This window comes from Rosa chinensis, chromosome 7 (assembly GCF_002994745.2).
Source record: "Rosa chinensis cultivar Old Blush chromosome 7, RchiOBHm-V2, whole genome shotgun sequence".
Taxonomy (NCBI): Eukaryota; Viridiplantae; Streptophyta; class Magnoliopsida; order Rosales; family Rosaceae; genus Rosa; species Rosa chinensis.
This window is the reverse complement of record NC_037094.1, coordinates 69,932,447-69,947,386: the sequence shown is the minus strand read 5'-3', so window position 1 is coordinate 69,947,386 and position 14,940 is coordinate 69,932,447. Positions and strand designations below refer to the sequence as shown.

General features: G+C 38.0%; 1 protein-coding gene across 1 annotated transcript; it reads left to right on the top strand.

Moving 5' to 3' along the window:
- Positions 1-11,863: 11,863 nt before the first annotated feature.
- On the top strand, positions 11,864-13,060 carry LOC112180411 (protein PHOSPHATE-INDUCED 1). Its single transcript, XM_024318959.2, has one exon. The coding sequence runs from the start codon at positions 11,935-11,937 to the stop codon at positions 12,919-12,921; it is 987 nt and encodes a 328-aa protein (XP_024174727.1). The 5' UTR covers positions 11,864-11,934; the 3' UTR covers positions 12,922-13,060.
- The last annotated feature ends 1,880 nt before the right edge of the window (positions 13,061-14,940 follow it).

Below are 14,940 nucleotides of genomic sequence, written 5' to 3'. Positions count from 1 at the left end.
CAAATTAAAAAGTTGTATGTTCTCTATAATTTGTTTATAAAATAAATAAATAAAAATAATAATAATGAAAAAAAATAAAAATAAAACCTTCCAAATACACTAAACTTGGGTCTCCTACCATCATGTTCCCATCCTCAAGTTATATGTTCTCAAATTAATAAATTTAGAAACCATGAAAACCCTAGAACATGATAATCGTGAGAAAATCAAGTAAATTTGATAATTTGAATACATCAAAAATATTTCACATCCAGTTGAAGGGACATTATACAGATGTATATACACCCTAGTTCCCAACATAATGACGAAACTCTCAGCTTCGTTATTGGTCAAAGACAAATTCATTATGCTTACAGATCTTTTATTCCTAAAGATAACAAATTAAATTAATGAAGCTGGTAAACTCTGTGTGTGTGTGTGTACACTACAGCTTAGAGCTAGCCTAGGAAACCCTTTCGAAGACAGACAAAGAGCATCCAGCAAAGGATTCTTATGTAATAAACAGACCTCTACATTCATGGAACCTTTCTCTCTGTAACTACAAATTAAAATACACAGATCACTTAATTAAGTAATGGGTTATATGATTGATATTATAATCTGTCTGCTTCAGGGAAGAAAGAAAGCAGCTAAATCTAGTTGTGAATCTCCCACGAGACACGCTTTGAGATTTCCCTTTTGCGTGAATCGGGATGCTAGGGCACTGTAGGTGGACGCATTGTCAAACCATTACCATCATGATCAGTTTGAATATGAATATTAGTTCTTGTTTGGTTTAATTGGATAATGTTTTTGTGGCATATAGTACTACTCGCAGCTCGTGAATTTAGGTTCTAGATTGGATGAAGATGACGATATATAGCTACTAGTAATTGATGTTCTGGTTTAACGTGATCATTTGTTTAATGCAAAACCATTTTTCTTTTGGCCATTTGCAAATAAACAAAACTAGGGTAGAGTTTCTGTTGAGTGGAAACGGGTTAGATTAAATATTAACATCTTGATTATCCTTCCAATTTAGTTATTTGAATTAACGCTAACCTAAATGTTGTTGCCATCAATTTTTATAAAACATAATAAGCCTTGGTCTGACCTAAATATTGCTAGATCGATCCAAGAGACACTTATAATGTTTTCTTTGTTCGGGTTGTGTGGTTCGATACAAATTAAGGATGTGAAAAGAGAAAGTCTGATATCGGAAAAGAAACAACATATGGTTTATAGATAATTCTTAGTTGTCTTTACTAAAAATGATTAAGTTGAGACAATATCAATATTATACGATACCACTAATAATGAAGTCGAAAAGTTTGGAGTATGAGACAAATTAAATCCACCTAGCTATTCATTATTAATTTTTTTCTTTTCAAATGGTCAATCAGCATGACTGAAATTTAATTTTGGCACGTTGAATGGCCTGTTGGTGGTGAGAATAAGCAAAGGCAGACCAAAATCCTGGTCCTGCTGCCCCTGTATATGCAAAACCAGATTATTAAAAACACATTCTAGCTATTTATATCTATAAATACCACCTATACTATGATTCCTAATTATTCATGGATTTTAAGTAGTATTCACGGGTTGAGAGGATTGATTGAAGGCCGTAGTTTTCCAAATATAATCATGGACCGGTTTGGAAATTAAGCAAATGAAACAAAAGTAAGAGGTACTCTGAATGAATGAAGAGCTGGATGCCTTGTACAGTTGTACACTACTCTCCTACTGCTTTATATATAAAACCCGTGAGGTGATCATATCTATTATGCTAATTACTATAGTTGACTTGGTATGTTCTTGGTTTATGGATATGAACGTGTCAAGATGACAATATGCATTAGTAAAGAAAAATTACATTACAAAAATACATCGTCATGCTAGCACCACCGGTTCAAAGATTAAAGAATGTAACATCACATTTGATGATTCAGATGACCATAATAACCCTAGTTAAAACATAGTAGATGATACGCCTACGAAATAAGTAATTTATCCAACTAATTAAAGAAGTACCATTTACTAATGTTTATGAACAAGCATCAGAGAATCGTCAACTTACTATGTCTAATCCAACTGATATGAGCGTTTTGTTTAGGTTCAAAAATTGGGTCAACCTGAATATATATTGAGGTCCTAAACTATTAAACTAAATCCTAGACATGAATCCAAGTAATAGCTGCCCGAAATCCTACCCTAGTATGAGCTATCCGAGTAGTCGGACACCGAAAGCCCCATTTGATTGACCAAAATATTACAATGGGAAAATGAATTGTACATTTTCCTTCCAAGATGGAATGGAATTGATTTAGCATTTCTATTTGTGGTGTTCAAAAGAAACCAAGAATTGAGTTCAAGAAATGGTTTGAAATAATTAATTTGTTAATGGCTTTCTAATAATGCCCAAACAAATTAAATGTGGAAGATTACAAAAAAAAATATGTGGAAGATTACAAAAAAAATAGTACATGTAATTGTAATTAAACTATGATCGATAGGTATATTGTATATATAGGTATTTGTGTGTGTGTTAATATATATATATATATATATATATATATATATATATTAGGCCTGGGATTTTAGACCCGAGAACCGGTGGAACCGGACTGAGTCGGACCGGAACCGGCGGTTCGGTTCGGTTACTACTTCTGAAGCATGCTGCCTTTTAAGAACCGAACCATTTTAGAAGATCCAGTTCGGTTTCGGTTCTGCTATTTCCGTAATCTCCAGAACCGTTGGAACCGTATATGCAAGCCCATAAATTGATTCCAGATAACCATAAGGCCCTAACCTCATTTCAGTACACACGAGTCAAGACCTCACCACCTCAGGTCCATTTCTTTACAAGTCAACACGACGTCACGACCTAATTGGCTAAACCTAAAACTCTCCAGCCTCAACTCTCAAACACTCGAACTGTCGAACACTTCGACCTCACACCCTCAGTCGAACAATTCCTTGATTCAAAGTTCCAAACCCAGAAGCTTCGTCTCACTTCATAACTTCATATGTGCTTCAAAATCCAAGATCCCAATTCCTAAATCCCAATTTCTATCCCAAATCGGCAGATCGTAATCCCAAATTGGCAAATTGCCAATTTCTCCCAAATCGTTCAATACTTCGACTGCAAATGACTTCGAATTCGCTCAATCTCATCATCATAGCACCACGAAGAAAGGTGCTGCAAAGATTGCTGCTGCAAAGAGAAAGAGGGCAGAGAAAGAGTGATACAAATCAGTTTGTACGAATCACTTTCTGCTGATGATTTCAGTTTATGATTTGTTCATATGTTGTGTATTGATGTGTTAAAGAGTGATACAGATCAGTTTATGGCTTTATGTCATTTCTGTTTTCACTTCAAGATCAGTTTCTGTTTCGGCTATTTTGTTCAGTTTCTGGATATGGAACATTCAAGTTCATCAGTTGATTCAGTTTATATGTTCTCTGGGCAGTTTGCAATAGCATTTCAGTTCATCAGTTTATTACTTCATTGAGTTCATTCAGTTGTATACGTTCTATTACCTTTTGTATATGACTACATGTGATGTCCTGCAGTCTTCAGTAGTTGGGAAAGTGTAAAACTCTCAAAGTTTGTTATTTTGTACAGGAACCGAAAACAGGTCAACACCGAACCGAACTAAACGGTTCGGTTCCAGAACGGTTCCTAATATAAATAACATCATAACCGAACCGAAAAAAGCTTAATGGTTCCGGTTCCGGAAAAAAATGACGTTTTCAGAACCGATCCCAGGCCATTATATATATATATATATATATATATATATATATATATATATAGCCCTTCCACTAAGGGATCTCTGTTTTTTTTTTTTTTTTTTCTGTCTTTTTTAGGGATAGGGCATTAGACCAACTTTTTGGTCATATTTTGGCATCTTAACTAATCAGTTTTTAGGTTCTAATGTGTAGAACACTTTTGCAAATTTTCAGCCAAATTGATTATAATTAAGGTATTCAAAACAACGACTTAAGATTATAAGTATGAACGGTTTAAGTTTGACAGATTTGGTTCGTTCATTGATTTAATCCAGTTTGATACCTCAATGATCACCAATTTGGCTGAAAATTTACATAAATGATCTACACATTAGGACCTAAAAACTGAACAGTTGAGATGCCGAAATGTGATTGAAAAGTTGGTCTAATGCTCTATCCTTAGAAAAGACAAAAAAAAAAAGGGATCCCTTACTGAAATGGCCCTCATACACACACATATATTTGTGTGAGGTATTTGTGTGTGTGTGTAGAATCTGAGCATGGATATATGAATCTAATGACATAGAGAAATTTAGGACTGTGTTTTAAAATTTCAGAAATTTACTATAATAGGAGCCATAAGAAAATAGAATGAGTCAATGACAAGAAATATTAATCTACCAGATTTTACAAAGGACAGTACAAGTAAATTTTCAATTCTGTTAGGTAAAGGAAATGAAATACCATGCCCTAGATCTATTTTGTCTTATATGAAATTTGACTTCGGTCAAATCATTTATTTCATTTTCTTTTCCAACTTTATGACTTAAATATCAGCCGCATTTTTTTTTTTTGAAATAATGGAAATTCCATTGATAATATCGCATGCCAAGAAGGTCATTATATACCCACCCGCTGACACATAACATTGGACAGGACAAGGATTCGTGAAGAAGTCACAGTGGTACATAGGATAGATCAACTATATTTGAACTTATCGCTCACTTAAAAGAAGTGAGCCTATAACTATGAAAACATCATAGCAAATAGGCACCACGACAGACACCAAAGTGCATAGTTTCCTAACAATAAGGAATTATTAGAAAGTAAAAACTAACTATTAGAAAAGCCCAAAAAGGCAGACCACAAGAAAGTCACCATTCCAGCCCAATAGGCATGTTCAGACCAAAGCCCAGTACCAATCTCCTCTACACGACAATTGCACGCACAGCTGCCTCATCACTTCCGATCGATCAAGGCCCACGACCACACTGCCACTCCTGCGCCGCATGATTTGCACCGTCATGCTCATCATCATCACGACCTGCCAGATCCAAATCCGGTCGCCGACGAGTCTAGGACACCAGCGCCACCACGCATTAGAGGTTCAGTGCCAAGAACTCCGCCTCAATCCATGCCCAAAGGTAGAGCAGCAACCCTCCCACGGATACCTGCCGAGCCATAGCCTCAAGAAAAACCCCGTCCGGTTGCACTCACCATACCTTGACAAGGCCAAAGGCTTGCCTCGGGTGGGAGCCACCGGACGAGACGCAGAGATGGAAAACACAAAACCCTAGGTCACCTCCTCTTTGAGACCTGTACAAATATAGGGGCATTGACTACGTTAAATTAAGAATAATTTTAATAATGCATTTATAACTGGTACTCATAAATATGTCCAATAGTTTCAAATCTGATATTTACATTTTAATCAAGTATTAAAAGCAAATCGTTTTATTGATCTCGACCAAAATTGGCACACATTTCAAATGAAGCATTCGTAATCAGTATAAATATCTAAGATTTTGATTGGTATATCACTGCAACAATTCTTTTATAAATGGCAAAAATTAGCTATGTGGGAGTCTCCTTTACACTTTCTTGCATCATCTTCATAATCCTCTTTTCTTTGGTTGAATGCAAGTGCCTTTTTGTTAAAATTGTTGAAAATGATATTAAAAATAATCTGTTTAAATCTATGTCGAAAACTCAAAAATGATCATTTTCACACAAGAGCTCTGTATTAGTGGCACGTTTACTTACTTGGAATGGAAAATAATCATGAATCGGAGACAAGTGGAATGGGAGAAGAAAGGAATCGGTATTAATTCCGGAGGAATGATTCCTAAACCCATCTCCCCCCTTCGTAATCGAATTCCTGAGTATTCAGGAATCGATTCCTGATAAGAAGGTGGGACCTACGTCCATTCTGATTCCTTCATGTGTTAGTAAACGCATGAATTCTTTTACCCGGAATCATTCCGATTGCTTTATGTGTTAGTAAACGCAGGAATGTTTTTACCCCGTAATCATTCCCTTTCCTTCCAAGTAAGTAAACGTGCCCTTAATTAGTATTTTTGATATTAAAAATATGCATGTACTTATGTTATGTTTCTACAACGAACCTTGAGTAATAGTCCCTTAAGTTGCTAGCATGTATTTCAATTTGTTTTTCTTCTTATTATGATGACAAATATAGAAGTAATCAGAATTACATGTAGTTATGCACGATAAGCTGGTTGAATTATTGTCAAGTCATCAAAGGCGTCTAATTGAATAAGTGGTTAAAATTGTTTTAGGAAAACGAAATTGGGAGAGAATTGAGTTGTACTTTCATTGATAATAAAGACATTTTTATATAAAGGATTACAAATAAAGAATCTACGTCTAACAAGGACACTTAATTGTACAATGATTGAAATATCTCCATAGATATCGGTAAGATTAACTCTATTACAACTCAGACAAGTAATTAGAGTTTAGGCCAGACACACAAACTAGGTGTCCTTAAACACTCCCTCTTGTGTCGCCAAAACATGGTGCTCCTCTCGTTGCCTCGTCAAAAACCTAGCCGTATAACAAAAAACCAGTGGGACAAAAATAACTTCAATCGAAGGAGAAAAAGTGTACAATAGGCCCTTCACGTTTCGAGACCATACATGTACCCCCTGATGACTACGGTCATGAGAGTTCAGATAACTTCAGCAAACCATGCTACCAACATGTTTCTTGAAAGTGGAATTCGGTTAATGACTTAGGCTTGAAGGCTACGGACGATCCTGGGGGTGCTTGAAGGCTTGACCTTATCAAAATGCTTGAGCATCTATCAACACGATGCTCAAGTTCTAAACCGAGAAATAATTGTGTTCTCCCAAGATCCTTCATCTCAAACTCGGATTTCAAGTGTTCAGCGGTTTCCCTTAACTCTTTAAGGGTTTCCAAAGAAGATCATGTCACCCACATGAACTGCGATAGAGTCCGGAACTTGTCTTAGAAACGTGAGGGCATTCACATATCCCTTCCCAATCTAGTAGTCATTTTATTGAGCGTTTCAACCTCTTTGCAAATGCGGTCTGTGTTCTAGAGCCACTTGACTTAGGTGAATGAAGTTCACTAGGAACCTACATGTATATTCCATATCTAGATCCCTATAAAGATACGTAGTAATCGCATTTATAAGCTGCTTGTACAATTATTCAGAAACTACCAAACTCACAGGGTAGTGGAGTGCAATGACATCTATTATGGGAGAATATGTCTTCTACTAATTGATTCCAGGGCGTTTTGTGAGAAGTCTTGCGTCCTTTTTCAATCTGTGGTGGTGCTTTCTATAAGTTATCTAGTTTTATAAAGACGCAGCAGGAATTTCGAGGTGAGTAATCTCACAATGTTCATTTACGAACGGAGTTACTTTATCGTTTTGGGAGTTATTTATTTAACTGCAAACTAAATAGTTGGTATTAGTGACATTCCTAAGTGAATGACTATATATATATATATATTACGTGAAATATATTTGTATTGGTGGTGTTGTTGATTGATGAAAACAATATACATGATTTTTCTCATTTATTGTTTTGAGTTGTGGCTTTTTGGAAAACAAAATATTGTGGAAATGATGATTTCTATGGTTTGAAAAGCATTGAGATTTGTGTAACATTTTGAGTTTTATGCGACTTTTTTAAATGTTTTATTTCGAGGGATAGAGAGGCCCGAGGATTTAAGGTCACAAGGTGACTTTAGGCAATAAATCGAGTAACCATGCCTCTGGCCGGGTTATGGTTACGATTCAGTTAGAGTTCTAGTCTATCTGCCAAGATAACTCATGAGGTAACAAAGTGAGGTTGTTTCCAACTCATGAGTATGTGTTTGAAAGGAATCAAGGTGTGAATTGTTTCCCTTTATTGAGTTTTGAAAGGAATCAAGGTGTGAATTGTTTTCCTTTATTACGTGTTGACAGAAAAACAAAGTATGAGTTGTTTTCCTTATTTCTAGTGTGAGTTGTTGGTTGTTGTATTTGAGTTTTACTCATAGAAGCTTTCAAAAACTTACAGGGTTTGTTGTGCGGCAACCCGGTGCACTATTCAATTATGTAGGGGTTAGTCCTGCAAGTCAGGAAAATTGTGGCTGAAGCTGAGAACTTGTATCTGTAGCTTTACGGTAGGAATCCAATTTTGTGACTTTGCCATCGATAAGATTTCCCCTATGTAGTAAGCTCTGAGGAGCATTTACGTTTATTTTGTTCTGGCAATTTAATTAGTAAACTTGTGTAAAATATGACTCTGCGGAGTGAGTCTGTATTGACATAGTGAGTTCAGGGCATCAGTATGTACTTAGTTTAAAAAGAAAACATTTTTCAGGTATTTTGTATTGATAGCTGGACCATCACGTCTGTATAATTGTATGAATATATTGATTTTCAATGTTGTTTAAAAATCGGGGCGTGGCAGGTTTTAACTTTTAAGTAATAAAAATTCTTTTTCTCCAAAAAAAAAAAAAGAAAAGGTTAGGTTCTTTAAGGGATTGTTGCATTTTGTTTCTCTCTAGTTTTACATCTTCCTTTTAACTGCTAGGTACTTTAAGGGGTTGTTGTATTCAACATTGATGGTGAAAATTTTGACCTAGCTCTGCTAGGGTTTCGAGTGCTATCATCTAAGGTGACTGCTGCTCCTACACCTTCTCCATTTTCATGGATAACAGTGCAGGCCTATGCCTGTGGTTTCTCTTCTTTCTTTATTTGATCGGTGCGAGCCCGACGGTGGTGCGGGCGGAGCTTTCTGATTCTGTTGGGATGGACTGGCCGGGTTTTTTTTACCGTGGTGGTGGGTTGAAGTATGGTACTTCTTTCGGTGTTGCTTTTGGGGCAACACAGATTTATGGGTGGAGCTTGGATCCAGAATCTTTGAAGGATCTAAGGTTTTGTAAGAGGCGATACTGGGAATTTCTTCCTAAGATTATCAAAGGTCCTGGTGCGTTGAGTATTGCCGGCAGCGATGGTGATCCACCCCTGGGGTCTCGGGTCAGTGCTGATGACTGGGTTAACACGGGAAGAGAATGGCTGGTTCTAATGGTAGGCTACTGGTTTCAGTCGAATCTGTGGCGTTGCTATGCAGCGGCAACGTATGGCGGATGAGGTGGTGATCTAGACTTTGGTGGTTGCAGACCGGCTGACAGGATGATTGCGGTGGCTCTACCGTCGTTGGGCGAGGTGGTCTGCAATGTCGAAGTCCTCTGGCAGCGGCGCAGGTTGTTGGTGGTGGTGGTCTAGAATTCCATGGAGAAAGCTATGAGGTGCCCTTAGGGTTTCCACACCTTGGTCTCTTTAGATCAGTCTTGCTTTGGATGGTGATGTGGACGTCGTGGGCTCGAGTAGAAATGGAGGGGGAGTCTGCTACTCCTCTTCCGGAAAGTATTTAAATTTTTTAGGTCACAAATATCATAATCTCTGAGGGTTTTTTATTCTTGCTTCGGAAGTTTCTGATCTTTGTTTGGAATAATGGTGCGTGAATTGTCTAAAAGGTGGGTATACTGGGGGTATATTGGGTTTTAGAATATGAGTCTCAGGGTACTCTGAGAAATGATTCTTTCTGTTGATCTCATAGGGGTGTTTCGTTTTTGTACTGTTTGCTGAATCTATATAATGAACTGACCTCTTTTGATAAAAAAAAAAAGAAAAAGAAAGGGATTGTTGTATTCAATAAACAAAAAATGATTCCAAGCGATATTTCTTTTCGGTAATCTATTTAGTATTAATTTTGGATGGGTTCTTATTCTTGTCTCTTAATAAAGTATATGAGACATATATTTTTGTTAAATATTGTTAAGTATCAACACAATTTCTTGGCGTTGCACAAAATTCTCTCGCTTGAATCAAAGAGAAAAAAATTCTAACCCATCCCAATTTATATCCTGAATCCGCCATTGTGTATGGATCGATCAGAATCGATCCACAAGTACTAGAAGCATGAAATTCGAGGAAAAACCGAGACAGCGATCTCCAAAATTCCATAAAGAGAGGGGAACGAGAGGATCCTAGGATGTTTTTTTTTTTAATTTTTATAATTATGGTTAAATGTTTTGTCCGCTTTCACCCTTTTGCAGAGGCAATCGACATCATATATTCATATCAATTAGTGCGGCGCATCAGTAATGCAGGTGACAGTGTGACGATATAAATATCTTCAGATCTGTGATCATAGCTTAGGTGAGACGTGCACGATAAACCCTAAACCTCCGAACCAGCTACCGTAGCTGGTTAATTTCACTCATCAATATTCATAGGTCATGGTTTGCCGCAGCACCACCATGGCTACCCTTCTCTCATCATCACCAACTGTCGATGACTCACTTACAGTGTTGATCCAGCTGGATCCTCTCCAATTAACCAGACCTCTCTTTTCAATTCTCCAAATATTAAATTGCGCTCACCCAGCTCACGCGACTCACGAGCCTTGTGTGCCTCACTGCCACTCAAAAGTGGTCCATCCATCAAACAGGCGCGTGTTGCCACCCGCTTACCCCACATAGGATACCCTAGAGCGGACTGCCAGTTGGCCACCCAGTCCGCGCTTCCCAATAAACATTCATTTTTCTCGTCCAGTCTGTCATCCCAACGTTTATCTCCACAGCCAATTCCCCGTTTTACCCCCAGAATATTCGTACCATGAGCCACTGAGTGGGGGTGTTTTTGGGATTTTGAGTTTTTGCAATCTGTAGCAAGCTAAGCTGTGTGATGGTGTCTTGTCTTTTAGCGAGGAAAGAGGAAAGCTATCACTTACTTCCACAAAAGGATGCCTTCCTAACCCATGATATGAATAAAATATTATTATCCATTGAGACTGTAACACACCTTTCATCAATAGAATGTGACAAGACAAGTGCTTCACTCTCACGCTCTTCTTGTCTTACACTGCCTCTCATATTCAAAAGACAAAAATTATATTCAATAATAAAATAAACAACTACTAATCCAAGTTAACTAATTTGTTTTTTTCCTTGTTAATTATATTCATAATTCAAACACTTCAAGTTTGGTTTGGACAGTTTTATAATTGATTAGTGATTAAAAAACATATATATTATTTACTAGTATTTAATTGGTCATTTAGTAGTCAATAAATTACTATAAATTTTTTTTTACTTACTTTAAAGAATAAGACAATTTTATTGACTAATCAATAAGATATTCGTTATAAAACTGCATCCTCCATAAACAGAGGAGCTGTATGGAGGAAAACTTCCTCACCACCTACAGTTACAGCTTCTGGAACTAAATTGTAAACTTCTATATTTGCTGATCTCCTTAAATACATACTAAATAACCTATTGATCCTGGTATTAATGGTATCTACAAGCCTTTAAATTTTAAAAACGTGTTTTAAGTACACATGTGGAAATAGATGAAAAGACTCACTTTCTTTCTCTTTAGGAAAGCAAAAGCTTAGTTTAGTTTAGTGTAGATACAAATGAAAATCACATGTCTGAAAAAAAATATATTACATAAAAAATAAATAGTAACAATGAAAAAGAATAAAGAAAAGTAAAGGGTAATTATTTGCTTCAAAGAAAAAAGGAACAGGATAATTGTCATTGGAGCGTGGTAAACACCTGCGGGGTGAAAGCGTGGTTCGCAATAAAGAAACGCGCTTGGGGGAGGGTGTTCTCTTTTAATTTCTTTTTACTGACCCAAAGCAAATCGTAAATGAGAAGCCATCTTTAAACCCCACAATCTACTCTCATTTTCTCTCTCTTCTTAGCTGCCACATTCAATTAACCCCTGCATTTCAAACCCCCCTCCTTAATCACAAAAAAAAAAAAAAAAACCCCCTCCTCCTCCAATATAAATACCCCTCTCCATTTCTTCTTTTCCAACTCACAAGCTCTCTCTCTCTCAGCTTGTACTTTAAACCCATTCTCTCTCTCTCTCTCTCTAAAACCCCAACAATGGCTTCTTCTTCTTCATCAACCCAGTTGATACTCTCACTCTTCTTAGTGGTCTCACTCTTCCAAGTTTCACTGGCTTCTTCTAGGTTGTTCCAAGTCTCCTTGGCAACAAGGAGGCTCAGTGAGCTTGTTCAAGACCAGTCCCAGCTTCTTAAGTACCATAACGGTCCTCTTCTAAACGGCAAAATCGCCATCAATCTCATCTGGTACGGCAACTTCAAGCCTGCCCAGAAAGCCATTGTTTCCGATTTCATCACCTCCTTATCTTCTTCCTCACCGGCCCAATCAAACAAGCCCTCCGTCGCCACCTGGTGGAAGACCACCGAGAAGTACTACCACCTCACCTCCAAGAAGTCTTCTCTTTCCATTGCTCTCGGGAAACAAATTTCCAACGAGAAATACTCGCTCGGAAAGTCCCTCACCAACAAACAGATTGTTAAGTTGGCTTCTCTGGGTGACCAGAAGAACGCAATCAACGTGGTCTTGACTTCAGCCGATGTTGCCGTCGACGGGTTCTGCATGAACCGGTGCGGTACCCACGGGGCTGCATCGGGCTCATCTCACATCCGAGGCAAGAACTACAAGTTCGCTTACATTTGGGTCGGAAACTCCGAGACCCAGTGCCCGGGACTCTGCGCCTGGCCCTTCCACCAGCCCCTCTACGGCCCACAGAGCCCACCGCTCGTTGCACCCAATAACGACGTCGGCCTCGACGGTATGGTCATCAACTTGGCGAGCCTCTTGGCCGGAACAGCAACCAACCCTTTCGGAAATGGGTACTTCCAGGGTCCGGCGGAGGCTCCATTGGAGGCTGCTTCGGCTTGTCCCGGGGTTTATGCTAAGGGGGCTTATCCCGGTTACGCCGGAGACCTCTTGGTGGATGCTACGACTGGTGCGAGCTACAATGCCAATGGCGCCAATGGAAGGAAGTACTTGGTTCCTGCTCTGTTTGATCCATCTACTTCAACCTGTTCCACTCTGGTCTAGGATGAACTAGTAGTTCTAAAATAGTAGGGAGTAGATAATATTATTCATTGATTTGTTTAAGTTCTTTGGATTTGTGCGGATATAATATTATAAAGTACTGCAAATCGTTTTGATTTGCATCAGAAAATTTTCTGCCTCCTTTTAAATTTCTTGCTGGTGTGAGATTGGGTTTTGCTGGATTTGGTGAGCTTGGAAGTTCGGATGAATGGGTTGGTGGCAAATGTAAATCGAGTGCTAAAGCACAAGCAGGGCAAGACTGAGCCAAAGACTAAAAACAAAATTTACAAACAGAAGTTTACAAATAGGAAAAAGTGGAAAAGTGGCAAGTGGCACTGTACAACCGTAGTACCCCCATTCTGCGTAGTGAAAGTTCTACTGTGCCTATCAATTATTTTCGGTGTTCTCTGTGTAATGCAACGGCTCTATATATTTAGAGCTTCAAATCTTCTATGCACTCAAATAATAGTATCGATATCTAATAGAGTTAGTGCAACGGCTTCATTTTTAGAAGTTTCAATTAATAGTACTGAAAGTTCATAATTTGAGGCTAATGAGAGTTAGATTCATCATGTGAACTATGAATCGTGCACATTAATTATTCTGAATGGGATTGTGTAAGTTGATAAAACTTTTTTTTTGTTGGTTGAAATTATCGATGGGGGACAAAGCCAAGGGAATTCTGTGTTGCTGACTTTGTTTATGTCAATTATGTGTTTCATTTGGTTGGATGGTTGGGAACGTGTGTGTCATAAACTTGGCACCACATCACCTACTGTGATTCAAGAGTTGGGACTTGGGAGCTACCATTTGTTGAGGCTTAGTATATTTGGTTGTAAAACCATACAGCAAGTTGAATGAATTTTAAAAGCTCAAGTGGTTACACTCGGTCTCCCAAACCAATGCATGATGCAGATGCTTGTCCACAATTGAAAAAACAGTGTATAGTTTGTTTAAAAGACTATATCACTAAACCAAGTAATTGCGGACTGAGGATTCAAAATCACAGCTTGTAGAAAGGCCAAAACTTGAGCAATTGAAGGAAGTACGGTTTATCAAAAAATTCGGGGCTCAAAGGAGGGAAAAAGAGTCGAGAAAAATGAGAGATCGAGGCATACGCCCTGAATGGCTGAATTTGAGACACAAGTCACATAACTCAACTAGTTGGGTGCAAAAATTTTTGATACGTTCGGGTGCAAAGTTGAAACCAACTTCTACAATGGTTTGCAATTGACCACGTATTGGGAAATTGTCTATAAGGACAAAAAATCAAGAATATGAACTTCACTTGCTCTTCATGCATTTTCTGTATGTGCCTTTTCAACCTCAATATAAGCAAGCATTATCTCTAACTTAATTACCAATAATGAGATCTGAGCTCAAATAATAGACAAGAAGACTTATTTGAAAGGTGAGGTTCTGATTGTCCGAGTTATACATGGTACATTGTAGAACACATTTCTCATATGAGAAAACTCACACACAGCCTCCTCACTTGTTTCGAATCACATAACTTGAACAAAACAAACCATTCTATATATAAAGACAATAGAACATATAGAATTTGAGAACCCGACGACAAAATGAGAGCATCCAGCTGCTCCACGTATAAGAGCTTTGATTTATTGCAATAATCACATGCCCCATTTGTCCTAATCAAGTTGACAACTACTAATGCAATAATCCCCCGCACAACAAAACTGTGCAAAGCATTTAGTCACCCCCTTCGCTACATGACTCCAGCCTCCCTCCCTGGAATAATATGCAATGCCAGTCATGAGTGAGCTCACAGTTTTGTCCTTTTTTACTCTCATCTGGGCTGTCTTTATTTGTCCCATTCACTGAGCTGGCTAAACGCCTAAACCTATCATCGTCTCTCAAAGTCTATAGATTCGGTTAAAAGCTAAATAAGTCGCCCACAGCCAATTAAAAAACCCAACGCGTTGTCCTACTGGCCTCTTCACAATTCAAATCCCACTTTACAAGCTCCTTCCATGCACTTTCCTTTCCCATGTCTTCACC

Excerpts from the sequence above, each read along its gene's own strand:
- LOC112180411 (XM_024318959.2), top strand. The coding sequence starts at position 11,935 with ATGGCTTCTTCTTCTTCATCAACCCAGTTGATACTCTCACTCTTCTTA.